We start from the raw sequence: 23,533 nt of genomic DNA on the forward strand, positions 1-23,533 counted from the left end.
TGTGAGTCTTGATCTTCACTCAAAGTGTTTACAGACAATTCAAATATAAAACAAAAAAAACAAAAACAGTCAATATTTTATTTACAACAAAAAAAAATCAATTTATAAAGACACTTTAAATACATTTGATCTGACATCAAAAGGAATATTCATTGTGGTAGAATGACAACTTATCGAAATGCTGTAACTTAAAATAAAAAAAATATTTGAAATCTATGGGGCGTATGGTGTAATGTCCATTAACCCCAATAAAAACCCAGCATTCATCACAAAACACTTAGTCAATGTCAGCATACGGAAATTAGAACATGTTTCGATGATATGCAGCGACAAAATAAACTAATTAGGTAAATTGAAATCTCCTTGTGGACCATCAATACTTTTGCTCCTAAAATACAGCGAAGGACGTCTCCTCACACATTAAAATTACAGATACAGCGTTTTACCTTTCACACAACACAGGTTTTAACAAGAGCAAAAAGCTCACAGAAAAGAGCGATTACAGCATCGATATATCAGGAATACAAGTTTAGAAAACTAGATGTGATCATAAAATACTTAAGGGCATTTTTTTTAAAACAAGAGTTAAATTATAAGTCAAAATAAAAAAAAAAGGTTAGTTTGGAGTTTGAACAGGCTTGGATGAGACCAAGGTGACTCGCTGTCAAAATTACATCGACAGTTTTACTACTGCATATTTTTTCTTTAGCTCATGTGGCAAAACAGTGCAAATCAACAGGTTTAATGTCAAGGTGATCAATTTTCTATATATACATATAAAAATGTATTTCTTCATTCTCCAGGACTCTGTGTTTAACTAAGTGGGAGTACAGCAGCTAAATGAAATAATGTGCTAAAGCAATAGATATATTATAGTTCTCAACACTGTAAAACCCTCATGACAAGCACAGTATCTGATTGAACTTCATATGTAGGTACACGCATGTAACATTTCACTCATTGACAACACAGTACATTCCTTTTCATTTCAGCCTTATGATTTCAACATGGCACTGTTTTTGACATTAGACTACACAGCCATAACAAAGTCTTACAACTACAGACTTTTTCTTTTAACTCAACAGTACATCTCTACCTTACATGCAGCAACACAAGATCTCAGAGTCGTCTTAATCACCAGTACATGTGAAATGATTAAAATAATCTCTCAACGTCTTGTGATTGTGGGTGAAAATGATAACTAGTTATTTAAGTGCAAGACTTTCAGGGGGCACCGTATTTACTGTAAAACGCAGGGAGGGGCCTAAATGCAGAAATGAAATCAACATATGAGGCACTAGAGATCATTCATACTGCAGTAGGCTGTGCTTACAATAATCTGATAAACATGATTGGTCTTCACTACCAACTGCAGGCTTTTAAAATATCAACATGCTCAAAAAAGTGCATATTATTATCATTGGACATTCCCCAACAAGCTGAGAAAAATGTGATTAAATGGGGGAACAGTGTGTAGGCATGTCATGCTCACTAACGGTGGAATCTAAGCGGTTGGAGAAATGAAGTCACTCCAACAGGATGAGTCAGTGAGCGCAGCCAAGTTAGATAGAAGTCTGTTTTGTAGCACAGACAGACACGAGGCTATAATCCAGAGTTGTGCAGGTTTGGGATGGGGTAGAATTTGGATACTCTACTCTGGGTGGTGGGGTTAAGGCATTCGGATTCGCCGCTCATCTTGAAGAAGACCTCCTGCTCCTGGAGCTTCCGTGTGAACTCCTCCTCTAACGCCTGCAGGGGGCAGCAGATACAAACAACTGAGTAAACCACTGTGACGGTTATATCACAAACAAATCTGAGAATCGGAGACATTCATACTCCTGACTGTAGAGGGAGTCTGTAAGAGGCACATGAAGAGTAAATGGATAAATAAATATACCTTCTTCCTGGGTCTTAGCTTCTCTCTCCATTCCTTTATCTCTTGGCTGTGCTCCTCATCCAGCTCCTTCAGCTTTTGGGTCTCATGTTCAATCAGAAGATGGCATTTCTCATTCTGAAAGAAAATGTGGGTTAACACATGGGGCTTCAGGGTTAATGTGCTGGATTAATACATAACACCTCCTGTGCTCTACCTACTTTATCTGCACTGGAATAGACTTTGGTCTCTTTGCTTTTATTATTTTAATTGACATTTTTTTCCCAGCACACTGTGCTAAGATCAAAATCATTTCCTCTTACTTTTTTCCCTCCTAATTATTCTTTTATAGGCACATTGCACTATTTATGATTTAGGGTGTGTGTGTGTATGTGTGTATGTGTGTGTGTGTGTGTGTGTGTGTGTGTGTGTGTGTGCGTGTGCGTGTGCTGTGGCCTCACCTGCAGCTGCTGCAGCTCCCTGATGTTTGAGTCACACTGCAGCTGCAGATCCCTCATCTGGTTCTCGTGTTTCTGGTGTTGATGGAGCCTCTCGTTCTTCTGCCTCTTGTCTTCCTGAGAAGCAAACTGGACCACGCCGACAAAAATACAACAGCACAACTGTAACAGCAACTCAAACCCAAACAAAGCTATTAAGTGATATGTCTTTATTGCAGATAGGTGGTTTTGAAAAGTGGTCTGCTCATGCTACAGGCAGTGGGAGCCCATAGAGTGGTGATTATGCAGAAGGACAAGTTACGGACGCGGCCACGGAGCGGTCCATTTCAAACATGTACTACACTGATTGCAAGGACAAAAATCATACTTTTCTGGAACACCCTATTTTTACCATCTACTTCTTGATGCAGATCTTTTTTAACAATGTTTAAGTGTTCCTCCACTCCTCCAATTGAAAACAGCATTTTGAGGAGGATGGGGCCAGTGAAGCTGGTAAAATGGTGACTGGGCTGGGTTTGTTTTGGGCTGATCCTCGGTGTGACTGTATGCCAGTGTGACATAGTGTTGCTAAAAAAGACCATGCATGCTCAGTCACTTCTCCTTAAATGTGATGCAAGTAGAAATTGTGAAACAACAGCATGAATCCACAGTGTCGGTTACCTGTTTTATCCGCTCTCTCTCCTGCTCGGGCGTCACAGCTGCAGTGGCGGTGATGCGGAGGCTCTTCTTGAACATAGCCATGCGAGTCTTGGCCTCGCTGCGCTGAATCTTGGGCAGACGAACCCTCTCTTGAGTCTGTTTGTTCTTCATCTCCTCTATCAACCGCTGGTTGTAGCGATGCATCTGCTCCATCTCCTATAAAACACACACACAAAGTTTGGAGTTCAGCTGCATTGTTTAAAATAAGACGATGTACATTTCTCTGAGTAGATTTCTCTCCAAGCTCTTACTTTCTCATGCCTCTTCAGCAGCTGGTGTCGCTGTAGGAAGTACTGGTCTTTCAGCTGCTGCTTCAGCAGCTGGTGCTTCTCCTGCAGGTGGCGCTCCTCCAACTCCCACATGGCCGCCTCTCGAGCTACAAAACATATGTGCACACACACAAAAACACCACGCGAGGCCAGGTTAAGTGGGATTAAACAACACGTACACGGTGACAAGTAGAGCGATGAAAGCAAAACAGACAGGAAACACTGTCAGCAAGTTGGACAAGCTGTAACATGTCTACATGTCATAGTCAGTATTTACACACTGTTGGCTTCATTGGCATACAGTCCCTTTATAAGTTGAGACGAAATTTTTTCTACCTTTTAGGCTATTGTTGGTTTAATGTATGTCCGTTATGAAACTTGAAACTTACACAGGATGTTTGAGCTCAGTTAGTTGCTTGAAACGTAGTCTAAGCATGGATTGATAAAGTCTGCTGATGTGGTGCGTTCAGCGGTGCTGTGAGGAGTCAGAACCATAAAGCGTCGCCATGTTTCTCAGTAGCACATGAACGCACCACAACAGAATTCTTCAAATAAATCTATTCTTTCACCAATTTTACTATGCAACAATGAAAACACTGACGAAAATAAAAGGTACGTGACATTTCCTATGAATGACTGCATGTCTCAGTCGCCACAATCTGATTTTCATATCACACTGAAATAAATAAATTGAAACAACTATGGTATGCTTTAGAAGTTGGTATTGGAAGCAGTAATGCAAAGATGTGCCGCTGTAGTAAAGGGGCTGATTTCAACTGTCAGGTAGTTCCTCCTCCATCTCTTACCTCTCATCAGCTGCTGCTTGTGGTTCAGGCAGTCTTTCTCAATAGTGGTGATCTCCAGTTTATGCTGCTGGATGATTTTCTTCAGAGCTCCGTCCAGGTCTTGCTGCTGCTTCTGTAGGAACTCCTGCTCCTGAGGCGCCAGAGAGAAGAAGAGCAGTGAGAGGAAGCCAAGGGGATCATACAGAGGGACAGCAAAGAGCTAAGAGAGAAAGCACAATACAGTGTCAAATGCATCTTAAGTATCAAAACTGCCTAAAATGAAATGATATAATCTAGTCAAGCCATCCACTTCAAGTTCAGAACAACACAGCGCACTAAGATGCCACATCATCAACTGGAATCAGTAGAGGAGACACTCAGAGATCATGGATGGCAAGGATCCACAATGAAGGTGAAGAGAGAAACAGTTTAGTAAAGATTCAGAGTTCACAGTTTTATGTGAGACAACATGGACATTGACGTTCACATCGTCCAGAGCTCAGCCTACATTATGCATGACTCATTACTTAATGAAGAATTATCTATTTCATTTTCTTTTTTTATCTTTACATAATTTAAAATTGAGATTTTGTCTACCTAGCTGGTGGCAAATTGTCGGTTACATACTGCTATGACTTCACTATGATTCAGCATAATTGATTATACAGAATGTACTGTAGAAAACCTACAACAGATAACATTGTTATTTTAGTGCTGACTCTAAACTGAGATGGCTAAAAATGTGATACTGTAACCAAATTATGCACAATACAAGTGACTTTTACATCCATCCTGTAAGGCAGTCAGTTTATGTTTGGACCTCAGCTGACAGAGACAAACATGGATCCAGACAGAAGGAAATCAACAACTACACCACCTCTGGGAAAGAGAACTGTTTACGTCCAGACTTAATGTAACGATGTAATACAATATAAATACCATATGAAATACACAGACTAGATGTAGAAAATGTGTGGATTGTTGGAGGGAAAATACTGAGCAGGAGAGGAAGAGAGAACCACTGCACAAACACAGTGATGACAACACTCAAATAAAACAACACCACCGTCCATTCTTACATGTGTCCTTCATAAAACTGAACCATTACAGACTATCTTTTCACTTCGCAAATCTAAGTATGGGCCAGAGACGGAGAGAAAGGGGAAGGGAGGGGGGACTTACATCCTGCATCTGAGCGTTGAAGAGTGCACATGAGGACAACTGAAAAGACTGTATCATAACCTGGGCCACTGCCTGTGGAGGAGAGCACACAGCGCACTCGTCCAGATCAGGGACAGACAGCACACAGCAGGCTGAGGATCTCTCACTCACACACACACACACACACACACACACACCAGCACACATACACGGATTCTTCCTAAGTTATGTACGAGATTTCCCACATTGGGAATATCGGTGAGTTTAAGGCGCACAATACAGTTTGGATAAATATTAAGAGGAAGTCAATTGATTAGTTATTAATACACTTTTCGTCTTCTCATGCTTGAAAAGCAGCACTTGAGTCCAGCTTGCAAAAAAACAAAAAAACGTTTTGTTACTTTCCATGCTACTGGCTCATGGAGTGTTAAGAATCTACGAGTTATCTTTCACACAAAAGAAGGCCTTTGTCCACGGCGACTCATGTCTAATGCATAAAAGATGCACAGGAAAACAAAGTTTAGAAAGGGCTTTCAGGACAGATGTCTACTGTGGAAACAAAAGCTGTGTCTGCAATCGCTCCCTCGTTCATTAATTCACTACACGGTAAACACTCAAAGGTCCTCTATGGTAAGTAGTAAATAGAAAGTGGACACTTATGAATCATCATCATCATCATCATCATATTGCATCACCACTGACGAGTGTGCAGTGACATAACTGTGATTTCCATTTAAGTAATCTCAGGAGAAAAGTTAAAGAATTGCATTGTGGGATGTTCAGCTGTAGTAGTACACATGCTAAGGATGTTTTGTTCTGTTGTGGGCTATTTATAAAAAAAAAAAAAATTCTAATTTATCACAGTATGTATTATTCTTTTTAGGGCTGGAATTAACAATTATTTTCACTATGGATTATTAATTTGGTCTATAAAATGTTAGAAATGAGTGGAAAATCCCCACCATTTCCAAAGATATTCATTTTAATATCAAAGGCCTTTAGTACATCAAGGTACTTAATCACATTGATCCAACAATTCTGTGAATCCAATATAGCCATAAAACAGTGCTGCTCATTAAGTTGCCTCTTTGCCCATGACGGCTTAATACCACCACATATATTTAAATGGTATGGTAAAATTTGGCGGTTGACAAATATCTTTAGTCCAACGATACAAAGCGATTACAGACACAGCAATTCTTAGTGTTTGTGTGCATGTGTATACTTTACAAGAATGAATCAGGTGATAGGGGAAGAGGGAAAGGAGACAGAGAGAAAGTAATATTACTCATTCACAGAGTAAGAGACAGCAGGTGATGGTTTACCTCTGCGGTCTTAAGTAACGATAGGTCCTCCTTTATGCGTTTTATGAGCTCTTTTCTCATATGTTTGGGTGACTGTCCAACTTCCTGTTTGACCTACAGTGTATGTGCAGAAACTGGATGATGCTGTATATTCTGAAAATCTAACAAAGCTGGCCAACAACAGCAGAAGACATGCACGGCCCACTTTGAGAGGAGAGATACTGCACCCAGCCAGTAATTAATTTAAAGTCGGCATGCTTAATTCCCATGACCTGCGTCTGACGTTCCTTTGAACTAGTCAGTCAGGCTTCTTTGATTAGTAGCACATCAGAACTGTAAGTTTGAACTGCACAAGTCAAAATCAAGTCATGAGTTTGTCAAAAGAAAGATACATGGCAGAAGATGTTAGTCTCAAAAACAGCTCCTTGTGTATTACTTTGCATTCAATTAAGTCCCACAGCCATCAAGATAATTATTTTGCCTCCAGAAGTTAAAAAAGAGTAACTGAGTTGGAATCATCCACGACCTCTGAATGTTTATCAGTCCTGATACGTGGACTGCTCAAAAGCTCTCGATTTATAACTGAATGCAGATTACACTTCACTCATGCACCACGCCAAATTAAATAATTCACGTCTTGTTGGTTCCTGCCTGCTTTTAAAGAAGACTGATCACACCTGTACCTAAGGAACCAAACCATTGCAGAACTCTTTGTCACTGGTCTTGAAGACTACAGTCTAGTTGCTCCGACTTCGGTGATAATGAAATTCTCCCCCTGAAAACTGGTAAAACCTTCATATGTAATACCTTACCAAGTACCCTTAACCCACTTCAGTTTGCTTATCGGCTGAATAGATGTGTATATGACGCTGTTTCTTTTGTCCTGCACTCTGGCTTAGGTTCTTACTTTCAAGATGTTCTAAGATAGGTTGCTGTTCATAGACTCAGCTTTTAACACTACTCCTGTGTTTTCTGTTCTATCTGAGTCTACTTGTTTCCTTTTTTATGTACTTGTTTATACTTCAACATTGTGTGTGTAACTCTGTGTGATAGCGATTGTATACTGTGTATACTTTGAAAGTTTTTCGTTGTATGGAAAGGCACTGGTGGCCTTTTGATGTATATGACAAAGAAATCCTTGACTATACACATAAACGATGATTCCATATCAGTTACTCTGATGCAAGGCTTTTATCATTTCCCCAAATGAGCCCAACACCACTAGGAAAAATCTTCAAAAGTTGGCCATCCCATGACCGAAGCCACCTCACACACTCATACAAAAGACATGGTTAGTTAAATACACAATAACAGTACATTTTAAGTAAAGAACACAACATTGCAAATATCAAAAAGAATTTAAAAATATGCATTTCATCATTAGGCAATAGCTTATATTTTTGCAGCTAAACAACCACAACAAAGTACATAACTGAGAACTGTAGCAACCACTTTAAGCCAACCTGCAATAGTATTTTTAGGTACAATAAAAATATACTCTACGCCGAGAAAGCAAATTGCGGGTAGCACAACCACCACCAGGCATCATAAATACACAATGGATGCCAATTGGCACTGTTGCCATAAAAAAGCTGCATAAAGCGAAACACAAAAACAGCAAGCACACTCAAAACATCCAACGAAGCATTTAAGACTGTCAAGCAGAGAGAGGCATTAAAATACTAATAAATACATAACATATATTTACATAAGCCCAGCACACTATGATAAGGTTATATTTTTAGCCTAAGACTGAACTTGTATTAAATTTTTCTCTAAAAATAACAAATACACTTATTAGCACAGTACTGCTTAGGAGGCAACCAGAAGCCTCAGGGCAGATGAATAATGGATACAACAACATGGAGCTAGCAGCATCTAGGAGAAAGATAGCACAGTCTATCTGTTGCTATCATTTGCACACATACAGTACTAGAACAACAAGGCACACCACTCCCGTAGGATTAATATGACAGTCAAGTATGCCACCACCGGCTAAGTTGTTAAACACATGCACCATTTAACAGCTCGTAATTTATGACATGCAAATGCTTACGACCCTGAGCCCACTAAAGGCGCTTCCATGCAGAAACAGTCATGCAACACCGTACCTCTTTCTTCCGGTTCTTCATCATGTTTTGGAACTTGGAGAGCTCCTTGTCTTGGTCCGCTTTAATGCGCTTTGCTTCGTCTCGCAAACGGCTGGTGTGATCCTGTTCCAGTCGCTCAATGGTCTGCTTCTGCTTCTTCTCAAGGTTCTCCACTTCTTGGTCATATTGACGTTTCTTAGCCTGCACAAACAGAATTGGCAGAAACTGGCATCAGCCTGACATGATGACTATAAGGGCCGTATTTTAACGATCTAAGCGCACGACGTGAAGCGCATGCCGCAGGTGCGATTAGGGCGTGTCCAAATCCACTTTTGCTAGTTTGAAGGCGGAAAAAAGGCTCTGTGCGCCGGAAGCATGGTTCAAAAGGGTTGTACTTAGTGTCTTCATTAATTCATAGGTGTGTTTTGGGCGTAACATGTAATAAACCAATCAGAGTGTCATCTCCCATTCCCTTTAAAAGCCAGGGGCGTTTGTACCTTGGCGCATTGCTATTATGATGGCGGATTTGCACCGTAATATTTTTATTTGTAATCTTTTGCATGTTTGTGTGCTGCTGCGCTTCCCTGTGTGTATAACAAGCATAGTGTGTGCGCGCTGTGCATAAGCCTAGGCGCATTTTTACTAATTTGCTGTTAAAATAATGAAATGCTACGCTATTGACTTTAGGCCAGTTTTTTGTTGATCAATGGCGCGATCACTTCCCGCTGCCTCAAGATAGCAATACGGCAAGAATTCACCTGAACACACCTCCCTGTAGGACCAGCACGCACATGGGCGCAGGTGCATTTGCTTGCAGATGCCGGTTAAACTAGCAAAGACGCTTGCGTCGGGCTTTGCACTGTGCCGTGCCGGGTACAAGATAGGGCCCTAAGAGGTTATATGTGATCCAATATCAAAAGATTAACATAGATCAACACCCAGGCCTTTATTGCTTAAAGAGGGAGAGGGAAATTAACTGTGTAAGACATCTGTATGGCGTCATTTCAACCTGGCTATAAGACAGTGTGACAGACTCAAATTAAAGTTACTAATATTGTGACCATCATTGATTAGAAGACAATTTCCGCTTCACATGTAAGTGATAGCGACAGATTGGTGTCTGGCTGCATACTTCATGCAAGTCACTCCGTCAGATTGAGATCTACTTTGAGATGAAGCAGCTCGTTTCCTAGAAGTTGGCCAAATAGAATAACATCACATAACTGTGGTACGAACAAACTGACTCACAGTAGTTTCCTGTTCAAAGCGGCGGTAGATCTGCTCTCTCTGCTGCTGCAGCTTGTTGCTTAGCTGCTGCTGGGCCCTCTGCTCCTCTTTCTGCAGGAGGCGCAGCTCTCTCAACTCCTGCCGCCTGAGGAAACCACACACCAAACAGTCAAGTCAGGGTGCTACCATATTTACTCATCTCAAATTCAATAGTTTGTCATTGATGATGTTGAATGTTTTTCTCAAAAACATTTATTTCTCATTTCTGAGATGGTATTTTTCTCCTTTCTTATCTGCATTTTAAGATTGATAAAAATATGAGTCTCCCATTCATATTTAATAGTTGCTTTAAATGGTCCTGGTCTCCTCATTTCTGAATCAGTATTTGTTAAATTGATACATGTTAACTTTGTGCATTACTGACATAAGGACATGAAGCCAACAGCAAATAGTCAGCAAGCACTTATGTAAACATTCAGAGCAGCAGGTCTCAAGTCTTAAAAAGGCAACATGGGAGATGACAGTAACATAATGCAGCAATCATCATGGGAGATAACCCATCTGGCATTTGTAAAACTCTGTGGGAGTTGTGAAATGAATGAGAACTATTTAAAGCAGACATGCTAAATAGGCCGTGTCACATATTTAGACCAACAGTACAGTAAGCAGGTTGGAAACAGACGTACCTCAGGAACCTCATCTCTTCGCTCTTGGCGTCGTTATCTGTCACTATCTTTGATGTCGTCACACTGACCTCCACGCCATCCACCATGAACTTACGTGTCTTTTTCAGAGTCTTCTTCTGACGCCTTGACTCCTACAAATGAAACAGAGAGGTTTTGGGGGGCTCAAATATTCATAATAGTGTTGATAATTTTGTTGTACTTAGAGCTTAGCTCAGACCCAAAAAATCAAGCCCGAACCTACCCGAGCCCGAGCACGTTGCGTCCGAGACCGGCCCGACACATTAACTGTAATTATGAGCCCGAGCCCGATTTAAACCCGACATTTTTTTAATACGTGGGCCGTTATAACTGACGTTCTCAACTACAATTCAGAGTTGTTGAACTGCAGAAATCTGTTTAGAATAATGCAACAAGGACGAAGCCTGTAAACTGCGCTGTTTGTTTATTCAGAATGGAACGGATCGCAAATGGATCTGAATGAAGAAACGTAAAAAAAGAAACAATGATGAACAACATATTGTTGTCACTGCCCACGACTTGTTTAAACTGCTTCCATACCTCCGACTTTCCTCCACACTTGCTCAAAGGTAATTCTCCTGTTTTTCTTTTTTTCTTTACATCTTCAAGCTCCATGTTGCACTTAAGATACACAATACAGCACAGCAGGCCCGGTGTGATGCGTGCGAGAGGAAGAGACTCCGCGCATGAAGTGCTGCATTTTGTAACTGCAGCCTAAATTTTGTACACATTTGTTACTTTTATATAGCTTATATATACATATTTATAATATTTCTGATTATGGCATAGCTTTCTCCCCACCCAATTATGCTAAATAGGTAATGGATAAAAAAAAAAAAAAAAATGCTTGATCAATGCCCGGCCCGAGGATAGTGGCGGAAATAACGACCCTCGGTCGGACTCGGGCTTGGGCCGAGAATCTAAACTCTAGTAGATTATAATACCTGCATAGACACAGAGCCCCCTTCCTTACTCTTGGACAGAAAGCTGGAGATGGACAGATTGAGGTCAAGACTGCTGCTATCAGCAGCAGAGCTGCTTCCAGAGTCAGAGTCCTTCTCCAAATCCGGCTTGATCACAGCAGGGCTTCCATGCTCAATCTTGCTTTCTGAATCGGTTTCACTCTCCGGGACGGAGACAGTATCTTGGGAAATGCTCTCATCTGCGTGAGTAGCTTTCTCCTCATCTTCCTTCACAGGACTTTCTTTAAATGGGATCACTTGTTCTGAATCATCAGAAGTGTCTTTGGCTTCATCACTGACTCCATTTTTGGATTCAGTTGGGGCCTGTTCCTCCAGATCAACCTCCCCCTTGGTCTGATTCTCTTGTCCAGGCTGCTCTGCCTCCTTAGTGGCCTCATCCTCAGGCTTTTCCTCTGGCTGACTCTCTATGGCCTCCTTCTCCAACAACACCTCAGCTGAAGACTCACCCACGCTCGACTTTGTGTCTGTGTCTCCATTTATGTTTGTGTCCACTACATTTGATTCTATATTCTGTGTGTCTGTATTTAGGACTGTGCCATTAGCTGTGTCTTCTATTCTGTCCTCTGTCACTTTATGTTGAGGCGTTTCCTCATCTGGCTCTTTGCTTTCTTCTTTTGCCTGTGCCACTTCTCGTGATGTGGATTCTGGTTCTTCTGGTGTATCTTCAGATTGCTCTTGTGATTCTATGGATTCTTTTGTACCATCTTCTTTTTTTACCTCTATTTTCACCTCCTCTGGCTCTCTTTCTTCTTTTATTTCTTGGGTAGGTCCATCCTGCATTTTCTCTTCCTTTGTCTCCTTCTGTTCCTCTACTTCTTGACCATCTGTGACAAGTTCTTGTGTATCCACTGGGTCTACAGGTTCTTCTGGCTGTGATACTACAGGCTCAGCAGGAATCTCTTCAGCTTGAGCATCTTCTGGTTTAGTAGGTTCTTTAGGATCTTGTGAGATAAAGTCCTTGGTGGGCTCTATCAGCCCAGAGGCCAGGTCTTCATTACTGGCATCAGACACCTCGTTGAGTTTCTCCTCCTCTGTCTTGTCTACCTCACTTGTTCCAAGTCCTTCATCAGAGAGCTTATCACTGGTCCGGTCCTCAGCACGCTCAGCCTCCGTCTTTTCTGTAACAGATTCCAACATGGAAGGAGTTGGTGGGACTTTGTCGTCCTCTGAGCTGGCCACACTGGCATCTGATGGCGCTCGCTTGTGCCCAGGAGCCGCCTGAGCCAACAGTTAGAAAAATATATCAAAAATAAAAATATGTCATTTGCAAAGATATCAACAACTCTTAACGCTCAAACATCATTTAAATTATATATTTTGTTGAGTTCTATTATGTTTGTTATACACATACACCAATAAAACTACATACCAAAGGTGTATCAGGCTCTTCTTCCTCCTCCTCCTCTTTGCTATCCTCGATCTCCTCTGTGACTTCAGCTTTGGCCTCGGCTATGAGCTCTCTGAGAGGTCTGCTATCAGTTACACTGGTAACAAAAGGATGCTACATAGGTTGACAGGGACACAAGAAATATACATCTTTATCCTTCACAGCAACATTTTTATTTAAGTGTGTATGCATTCTTTGAGCTATGTTGTAGGCTACGTTGATGGTTGCGTACTGTGAGTTAACAGTAGGGAGTGAATGGAGTCGGGCAGCTCACCTGTAGAAGCTGTAATGTGCCCCACCTATTGTCCACATTCTTATCAAGTGCTTTCCGCAGAAAGTCGTTAAATTCTGGTGACCTTTTAAGAATAAATAAAACATAATCAGTTTGTTGGCCATAGATCAGAGGAAGTGAAACATACCATTCTTGCCCTGTGGCCGTTCAGTTAAAGGGGCTGTACTCAAAATACTGAAACAAACAGCAGGTTGGATTGTCTCCACATGGCTCTCACAGACCATTCCCCCAATACATGAAATACCTACGTTTTTTTTTAAGGCCACATGCAGCACACGCAGCCCGACCGGCTATCAAAACAAAGAACAGAGAAGCTCGGATTACAACACACACAGAGGGAGTGTGACTTCACTCTCTGGTCAGGACGCCATTACTCCACTATATCCTTACATATATTTATTTTTTTTTGCTGCTATATTTTTGATTTTATTTTATTAGGATCTCCATCAGCTACTATATATACTATATTAATGTGCTGAATATCGAGTACAGCCCCTTTAAGCATTAACAATTCACCAAGCTTTCACACATTAAAGAGTCAACATATCCTTATCTCCAAACCAGAAATATTCCAGTGCCACCTCTCTAGTTATCACCAGTGCTCTAATCTCACCAGCGAGAGGGATGCATGAGTGTGGGGGGCTCGGACTTGGCTATTTTCAGCAGCACTCTCATGGGATTCATCTCGTGGTTGGGTGGCTCAATCTGTGCCAGCTCTATCAGGGTTACCCCGAGGGACCAGATGTCGGCCTTAAAGTCGTACGGACGGTCCTTGGAAGTTTCGCACATTACCACCTCTGGGGCCATCCTGCAAAATTAGAAGTCAGTGGATTTGTAATTAGCATAAGCGGAGTGTGATTGAATGTGTGCATTCAGGCATGTTTGATATCTTCACTCTTCAAGGGTAAAAAGACAATAAAATAGTATGTGTGTGCATTTCCGTCTGGAATTTGAAAGATAGGAAGCCTATTCAGTATTTAAAGCTGAGGTCATCCAACCCTGTGCATCTAAATTGCTGAATGAGGCCTTTTCCATTTACACATTCCATGACGACATAGAAAAATCATAGATGTGAGACACGCTTGGACAATTATCAGATAGAAAGGGGTAAATGTCCTCTTGTCTACAGGCTGCATGACTCACCAATACGGAGTGCCGATGAAAGAATCTCTTCTCTGTAACGTCTTGGTATTTTTAGCAGACACCCCAAAGTCAGCTAAAAGTAGAAATGAATTATGATTCTTTTCATCAGTTAATCAAACTGTATAATGACACATTATGCATTAAACAGTGAATATACAGATAATATCAAACATAACATTTCTACTAGAGCCACACAGTTATAGCAGAATTCTTTCTCAACTATCCTGCTTCAAGCTTTCAAATATGAACCCCATAAAACCCCTTTCTTATCATCAGTCCCAGCAGTTCTGTTGCCTGTGAAATTATTTTGTCCGGCTCTCTCTTTTTCTCCCCTCACTTACATTAAGCAGTATGCACACATTAGAGGGAAAGAGAGCTCTATCATTAAGGCCCTGGTAACTGCTTGATAAGTATTGTTTGCCTGGCTTTGCCATGACCCTCTGCCTACAGAACATGAATCATCAGGGAGCCAGCAGCTATGGATGCTACAGCAGCATAAATGCTTTTACTTCTGAAATATTATGTAACCAATTCAATGTATCACCAACTCCAGCACATAAGTGGTATAAAAAAAATGCAGGTCTCTCCTTTGGCGCTAAAGAAAAAGCGTCATCATTTAAAAAAATGTTTTAACTTGACACCGCATGAATGACTCATTCCAGTTTTATCATATGTTAACACAGTACTGAGCAACACTATCCCCAAAGTCACATAGCTGAGCTGGTTGCTACAGCACTGATGGCAAAGGGATCTTTACTAATTAGCCTGTAACAGTAAGCCTATTAGTGTTGTCCCTGCAGGAAGGTTCAGAGTGACCACTAAGGATATCTGAGAGAGAAATCTACAATGAATCAACTATTCTTCTGTACAGTATTATGAAGTGAGTACCTTAGCACGAATATTTGAATAATCCTTCAAATTTAGAGAATTATTATGATGGAAAACTCAGCAGCAAAACAGGATAGATTTTTACCCAGTTTCACTTCTCCATCCAAGGAGAGGAGAATGTTCCCGGCTTTCAAGTCTCTGTGGATGACTTTGTTCTCGTGGAGGTAAGACAAGGCCTCCAAGGTCTGCCGACACACCACACGGATCTGGGGCTCCGTCAGGGGCCTCTCCAGTTCTGTGGATCAAAATGCACGCAATTAATTCATAATTGATTATGGTTATCGTAGTTTTTGTGATTCACTTTTACAAACACAGACAGGGCCATTTTCGATATGTTAACATCAATTGTGATGGCCTGGTGGTCAGACACAGAATGCAGGTAAAACTGCGGGCAATTATGGACCATGACTCTCACCCCCTACACAAAACACTAGACAAACTCAAGAGCACTTTCAGCAACAGACTCATTCAACCCCGCTGCTCAAAGGAACGCTACAGGAAATCATTCCTGCCTGCTGCCATTAAACTCTATAACTCATCTACCCCTATTAGATGACCACTATTTGTGTCCATTACCAGTACAGATTAATTACTTGTATCCCTCCTTTTTAAGTTTAATTCCTTCTCCTCTCACTTGTGATTGGCTCGCCTGATTCAACAACTGCATGCTGGTGGTTGCCATGACAACATGCTGGCTGTAGAGCTGTGTTGGAATGGACGCGTATATTGTGTACAAACACATTAATATATTTGCCTTATGTCCTCTCTGCACCTTATTCATTATGCAGTCCCACTGTAGTTGTATTTGTATCCCTCCTTTTTAAGTGCATTTGTATTGTATAGTGACTGCACTGCATTGTATTTTAATGTATTGTACTGTATTAATAGTAGTGTTTTATGTTGTAACTGTATTTAAGTACCTGGCTGCGAAGACACCTTAATTTCCCTGCAGGGATAAATAAAGTTAACTAACTAACTAACTAACTAACTAACTAACTATCTATCATGATGGTATCCAATAGCAACTGGAGGACAAAACTCCATCCTGACACCAGCCAGCATGCATGAATCAAATAAATCTGGGGGAAGGATTGGTTCTAGGTGAGTCAGTCCACAGAGCAGAACACATCATCCAAAAGTGAAGGGAATTAATTTGTATCCACTTTGTAATGCACACATACGACAAAGTGGTGAGGTGTTTCTTCAAGCTTCAAAATAAGAGAGAGAAACTGCAGGCATTAGAAGTGGACTAACCACTCCTTGAAATATGAGCTACAATAATTACACAGTTGGAATGGCCTCTCCAACTGGGGAGAGGCAAAACAATCCCACAGAGGAGACTTCTGGATGGAATAAAAAGAGTTGGCACTTGAGGATGGAGCAAAGAAAAAGCTCCAGCACTTTATAGTGTTTTTTTCTGTTTCCTGCAATGAAAGGGGGACTTACCCAGCATGATGGCATCCACTGCACCACCCGCACAAAACTCAATCAGAATCTGAAATGGTAAAACAAAGTGGAACAAAAAGTAATGTGTACTGTAATGCAGTGAAGCCACCAACTCCTCTCATAGCACAGAATTTCCTTCAAGAACTTGTGTTATCCAAGGTAGGTAAACAACATGACCTTTATAGGAAAGACATCAGAACCCCTTTTCTATGTTATTGATTACGCTGTGGAGACATTTCAAGAAGACAATCGATCGGACACTAAACAGCTATACTGAGCAAACTCTATTGACAGATCTTTTATTTTCCATTTCAAGACAATCTCTCTGTTTCCTTGTCAGAGCGAAACATCAGTAGAGGTTCCAGTTGCAAGCTGGAGACAGAGACTAGGATCCTCTCCCTATAGTTTCTTCGCAATACACAGCATGATTTGTATGCAGAAGATGTGTAGTTCATCCTGTTAGTAGAACAATTTCTACAAAATAAGTTCTTATTGTTCAGAGTGTAAATGCTTAACGTGTGTGTCATCATCGTTCAGTTCTGATGAAAAATGATTTCCTCATTTGGGTAAACGTCATAAAGCCAATACTCCCTTTCAAGTCAAGATGTCAGGTGCAGTACACACAATTTCATTTCTGGAGTATTGACAGTTTAATTCTTGCCACAAACAAATATTCTTCGTATACATATCTAAACCATACCATTTCTTTTAGGAAATATGCTAATGAAATATGCTAGGGAGTTAAAACCATAAGACCTTAAATTTACTTTCACTTGTCTTATAATAATATACAACTAAAAGGTACATTAAGAGTTTACGCTTGAGCATAATGATGCATTTCCTTTCTCAAATCTTCTGACATGCTTAAACAGAATTACCGGCTGTCTAATAATAAGAGAACTATGGATTCACCAGGTCATGGAGCAACTCTGTGAAGCCACAGTACATTAGATGAACATAACACCGTCCCCTAATACTGTTATAGAGATGTAAAACGGACCAGCTCCTGACCTCAGTTGTAATAGCAGATGTAATGTACCCGTCTGACCACCACTTCATATATATTGGCACTTGCCAGTTATTTGGCAGCTCATGGTATCAGATGATAGACAAAAATCAATCAAAGCTACAACCGATCACTGCCTTCTTTTCAGGGACTCAAACAAAGAGGAGAAACCAAGTGGCCGTTTCTGTTCTGCATTACAATTTACCGTGCCATGGGAATCTCGCGGATTAAATTGAACAACATGCATGTGAATAAATCCTCTCTTTTTTAGCAACATGTTTTCCTTGACTAATCTTTTGTGGAAAAAAAATATACATTAACTCAACATGTGCAAAGCATAAGCAGTTACACTTTAATCATGCTGCTTAAAGATGGGGGCCGAAGGGACAACCTGTATGCAGCTCTGAATTATTCAGGCACTTTCTCCAGCCACCAAAACCACTCCATTATCTTCCCATAGATGTGGCCAGTCCACAAGGGACGGCCACATGACACCACCTGCCAGGACCTAATTGCTCTAGGGCCTCTTACTGCACACAGAATGAGATCCACTGACCATATATTAAAACTGCACCGTGACTCGACTCTCTGCTCACAGTAAAATAGTTTGATAAAGAAGCAGCCTCTTTAAAAAATGGGAATTTAGAAAAAAAAGAGAATTTTACTCTTTTGTCACTATAAAGAAACAATGTCCCCTGCTTAAGATTTATGGGGGATAAGAGTAAGGTCAAAATAAGGAATATGCCCGTGACTTCAGCTGGAAGATTTTGACCTAATAGCTCTGGGAGGTCAGGCAATCCTGCTGTCGAACATGCAGTCTTAGCCTTGTACAATCCTGACTGTGTCACATGATCAATTTTAAATTCTTCAAAAGGTAGGCAATGGGGAACAAATGCACTGTTATTATCCCTAAATCGAATGATGTAAGAGTCCAGCATAACGAATAGTGGCTTGTGATGAATTTGTGTGTCTCCATGCGTGACTAGTTCACTGCCGCTGTGTCTCCTTGGCTTCAAATCAACAGCAACACACGAGAAAAGTCAGGCACTTGCTTACTTACCCAAAGTTTGCCTTCAAAATAGAAGGCATCCAGCAGTTTGACGATGTGATGGTGGTTGCAGGAGGCCAGAATTTCAATCTCCACCATGTAATCCTCCAATTCATCCTCTGTCTTTGTGTCAATAACCTTGGCAGCAGCGAGGGTCCCATTCTGCTTGTTCTGAGCCTGAAAGCAATATTGACGACAAAGGCTTGTAGAGAATGTTGATCAATACATTTCTTCTCTTCTTCTAATATTGCTGGCTGGACTACAGAACCATCAGCTTGGCTTACTTTGCTGGGACTGTGCAGTATAGTGGCTATTTTGGAAGAACACCCATCAACGTTAACAATTTCATTTAAGACAAAAGCCATTTTGGAGCTAGAGTAATGAAAACTGCAGCACTTTATGGCTTGTGCAGCACCTAAAAGATCACATCTCTATAAATACATTTCATTGAGACTTTATGATAACATGTTGTTATACTGTATATGGAAAAAGAACACTACTGTGAAAAAAACCCCACAGCAACCATTTGAAGTAAAAATATTTACAATACGCCCCATCATCTTCTGACCTACTCTAACAAAAGCTGATCTTGTGTAGTTTGCTCACTTCCTCCTCTTCTTTTTCTCCCCTCACTTATTTCTTTCCTTTCACTTTGATACACATACTGTAAAGTCACATGTGAAGTTACAGTGGCAGTCATTCAGAGATTATACCAAATAAATCTATAATTTAATAGGGAAATGGCTTATGCTCATCTAGGTAACACATGCCCTAAAATCTTCATTCCTGATTAGGCTGTGCTAAAGAGACTAATACAAAAAATGACCACCCACCCTGTCAAAAAGTAGCCGAGAAGTTATTTTAAGGCCAGCTTTGGGCTTAATGTTTATGGATACAGACACAATCTTGGGGAGTTAAGGAAAAAGAAAAGGGAGGGAGAGTCACACACTATATTTACACAGTTGACCTGACACACTCCCTGTCTTTTTCCCTTTGTGCTGGCCGACGCCTGTCTAGCACAGACCATCAGTAATACATAATATGCTTCATGGTGGAGAGGGTAGTGATAATTTGTCTGCCACTGAGCTATTCAAGTGGAGCCTGTGGCCTTCAGTCATTATGCACATAACACTTAGATAAACTCTGTACTGTTTTGAGGGTATCATTGAGAGAGTTTGTGGGTGCCATAAAAACAAATAACTTTGTTAAAATCATGCACATTGTTAAAATGATCAGAAGGGCTGAATTTCTGTCACTCATAAACCAATCTAACTATGTGAACTGACAAGCTGTGCGAACAGAATTTTATAAGCAGTTTGTCCAAACAAATGTCCTGTCTCTTTACTAAAATAAGGCACAAAACAACCTGTTTATTTGCTGATGTGCATACTGTATGAGTTGAGGACTTTTCTGTCTTTCACTCTCTAAAACAGCCGATTCACACTTTGCTGGCAATATTCATCACCCCAACCAAATGAAGCAGCCATCAAAAGCCTGTGAAATAACTGGTGAAATACGTAGTTTGTGTTTATAGTAACATGACCTGATGAAGGCAAGTCCTACCTCTATGTGTGGGAACCACAGACTGGTGGTAACAGGGAGTCAATACATTGTGAAGAGTATATTTGTCTACATCTGAGAAGGCATGTAAGTCCACTGGCTTTCATCACTGTTAGTTAATCAGCTAATAAGACTTGCAAATGAATATTCACTGGGCCATTAGCTGCTTTATTTGATCACCAGATTTCCAGGAAGGGACAACATAAGCCACAGAGAGAGAGAGAAAGCTGGGGGTTACTGCAATAAAAGAGTCTTGAACTGATGAAGAGAAAACTACTAAGCTATCAACATTTATCATCTGATAATAATGATCAATTATATGCGGATATTGTGTCCACCTCATGTATAATGTACAGTGTGTATTGGTAAAACTGAGTGCGTGACATAAACAAACTACTTGCACATTTGACTTTTAAGGGTAACTGCTATCAACATATACAGGATATCTATTTTTTATTGTATTTTTTTTAGTGTTTATCTGTGTCCTCTGATCTCTCTGAGCAACCAGATTAGACAATCCAGTTTGGCATTTGTGAGGCCATGTTTATTCTGTGGTGGTGAACCACACCTTCAACAGTTTGAGTGAGGCCAAGTGCAATTCAATGACATGGCAAAGTCATATTTACAACCTGTTAATGTAACAGGGCCTATCTTAAACATGGGAAATAACACTGACACACTTAGGATGTAAGCTTAAACTGTCACTAAACACAGTCCTAGGTTACGTTTCTTTACATCCTTACCTTGAAGATGTTAGTAGGCAGGTAATAGTTGCAGTACAATACAGTATGAGTAAGCTGTCATAGCATGCACTTGACACTATAACATTGCAATAACTGAGGGTCTAGTGGCATAGAGGATGTGGCCTGAACGAGGATTGTGCTGTCATGTTAATGTATCATGACCTGCATGCAACAACATGAAACACAACGAAAGCCTGTCTTGAGAAATGGGCTAGAAAACCCCATACGGATCTAACATATTACCTTGTAGACTTTCCCAAACGCTCCATCTCCCAGCTCCCCAATGATATCCCATATTTCCTCGGGGTTAACGTCTCTATGTACATGTTCATACTGCTTCTTCTTCTTATCAGGCCCCAACTTGAATATCTTCCGAAAATTGAAGAAAGACATCTTTCTGACGTGAACTACGGTGCAGTGAATGCGATCACTTCGGTTATTTCCGCAAAGAATATAGCGGTTCCTCCCGACGCGGAGCCCAAATGGCTATCGAAATAACAGCATGCAGGCGTCAAATGAAGGCAGACAAGCTGCTATAGTAGCCATTCAGCTGTGAAAATGGCAATTATAACTTCCCTCGACGGCTGTTATTCATAATCACATCATAGCTAGCAGTGTTCAGGACGCTGGTCGATGAGATGAGGGATACAGAGACGAGTTCGCTATTACGCACAGGCTAGTAATTCCATTTTAATAAAATCAAATAAATAACATTAAGAAGCAAATATCGACCATAGTATCAACCTCGACACGGCATTTTAATAATTTAGCTAACCTAGCGAGTAAAACACGGATAGTCAGAGGACCCCATGCTTCGGTTGGCTGAGTACACAGAAGTTAGCAGACCAGCGTCAAGCTCGGTAACGGCACGCAATTTCCGTTCAAAAATAAAACTGTTAAACCGTCTCTGCTGTTAGTAACGAAAAGCCGTACACACATATATCTGGTTACCGTCAGAGGTTCAGCACAGTGAACTCCACTTGGTTTGGCGGCAGAGCAGAATCTGTGTTCATATGGGCAGCCAGCAACCACTAACATGCCATGGAGGTATTAAGAGAACTTCATGTTCCCACCGCCGTGATCAAAACAGCGTTTCCTCTGCCGCCTGCCCGTCATTGAAATGGCTGGAGACGGCGCGTTACCGCGCGGCGATTTGAAAGCGTGGAAGGCATAGGCATTGAAGTTAACAGCGTTAACGCTAACGTTATGTCGTTTTGTCGTAACGTTAACGCTATACTACACTGTTTGCTGAATGAAAATACTAAATGTAATGTTATTATCATACTATGGTAAGACCGGTTTTGTGTTGCTGTAACAACGCAAGAGACTCACTAAGCTTTTACTTCGGAGGTTAAATGTTTCCGCTGTCAGTTGGTTTTGTCGGTTACTTGACGTAGCTAGTTAGTTAGCTGTATCTGTTTCCTGAATCTGCTCGGCAGGACGTACGTAGCGGCTCAGCCGGGCTCAGCCCCCTCGGCTCTAGGATCTACCTTCTTATATAGTCTTTGGGATATACCCATGAATGTATTATAACGGCTCTACCACGCGCTACTTGTTCCTGTCGTCATGGAAAGGGAACAGAATGGTAGAAGTTGTTTTGTTCAGGCCCACATTATGTTATAAAGCAGATGATGTAGCTAGTTAGGCTAACATCAACTTATTCAGAGTAAGCAGTCATAGTCTTGTGAGCGGAATAACCTTATGATTTAGTTTAGTTGGCCTTTTATTTTAATGGGCTACCGTACTAACGTTATAGGATCCCTGATTGTTCATAATTCACTGTTGGATGGATTTTAAATTATTGTATAATACAAGCCCATTCACTTCTAGTTTTTGTAGCTTCGTTCTTTAGTAACTTGAAACTGGACACATCACGTTAGGTTAAGAGCAGACCCTTAAGTAGGCCTAAATGCAGCATGTAGGCTACTAAAAATAATCAATTAGAATAAAAAGTTCTGCAGTATCCATCCATCTATGGAAGTAGGGCTACAGAAGTGTCATTAGCAAAAATGTACTCAAGTATCAAAAGTAAAAGTAATTTGATATTTTTTTTTTCAGTTGAGGCATGAAATTATTTAAATGTAGCCTATACCGTTGCGTAGAATATTGAAATGATCGTATTTTATAAACCGATAGAGTGTTTCAAATCTGAATCAGTCTGTCAGAATCTGTCAAATAAATGTAGGCCTAGTGCAATACCAAGTAAAATATTTGCCTTTGTAATGTAGAAGTCTGAAAAGCCATGAAATAGGCTATTTAAACAAGAATACAAGTAGGCTACCTCAGAACTACACATACAAAATATAGGCTACCACCTTTAGGAGAAGGAGGAGATACATTTTTGTTTTGTGGAAAAAGCATAGGCCTTCACATCCATGTCCATACCTCCGCCACTAGGAGGAAGCAAAGTCATTTGCCATATGCCGAGTTTAAATGCTGTCGGAAATCTGCAGTGTCTTTGAAATTA

General features: G+C 40.8%; 1 protein-coding gene across 4 annotated transcripts; it reads right to left on the bottom strand.

Moving 5' to 3' along the window:
- Window positions 1-64: 64 nt before the first annotated feature.
- On the bottom strand, window positions 65-22,072 carry slka (STE20-like kinase a). Of its 4 annotated transcripts, XM_031307160.2 has the most exons (20): window positions 21,310-22,072; window positions 18,776-18,940; window positions 16,710-16,758; window positions 15,349-15,498; window positions 14,376-14,448; window positions 13,846-14,040; window positions 13,215-13,296; window positions 12,923-13,054; window positions 11,515-12,771; window positions 10,553-10,683; window positions 9,888-10,011; window positions 8,661-8,840; window positions 6,571-6,663; window positions 5,267-5,338; window positions 4,106-4,235; window positions 3,282-3,406; window positions 2,992-3,186; window positions 2,335-2,460; window positions 1,898-2,011; window positions 65-1,749 (listed from the first exon to the last, which is right to left on the bottom strand). In XM_031307160.2, the coding sequence occupies exons 1-20, from the start codon at window positions 21,457-21,459 to the stop codon at window positions 1,603-1,605; spliced, it is 3,690 nt and encodes a 1,229-aa protein (XP_031163020.1). In that variant the 5' UTR covers window positions 21,460-22,072; the 3' UTR covers window positions 65-1,602. The 4 variants fall into 4 exon arrangements, with proteins under 4 accessions (XP_031163020.1, XP_031163039.1, XP_031163030.1 ...); XM_031307179.2 differs by lacking the exon at window positions 6,571-6,663 and having other exon boundaries at window positions 21,310-22,070; XM_031307170.2 differs by lacking the exon at window positions 5,267-5,338 and having other exon boundaries at window positions 21,310-22,070.
- Between the last annotated feature and the right edge of the window lie 1,461 nt (window positions 22,073-23,533).

Source organism: Sander lucioperca, chromosome 15, assembly GCF_008315115.2.
Source record: "Sander lucioperca isolate FBNREF2018 chromosome 15, SLUC_FBN_1.2, whole genome shotgun sequence".
NCBI lineage: Eukaryota > Metazoa > Chordata > Actinopteri > Perciformes > Percidae > Sander > Sander lucioperca.

Excerpts from the sequence above, each read along its gene's own strand:
- slka (XM_031307160.2), bottom strand. The coding sequence starts at position 21,459 with ATGTCTTTCTTCAATTTTCGGAAGATATTCAAGTTGGGGCCTGATAAG. Across the intron at positions 10,684-11,514 it reads GGGGCTCTGTGTCTATGCAG|GAGTCAAGGCGTCAGAAGAA; the intron begins GTATTATAATCT and ends TTTCATTTGTAG. Across the intron at positions 3,187-3,281 it reads TGCTGAAGAGGCATGAGAAA|GAGATGGAGCAGATGCATCG; the intron begins GTAAGAGCTTGG and ends TGTGTTTTATAG.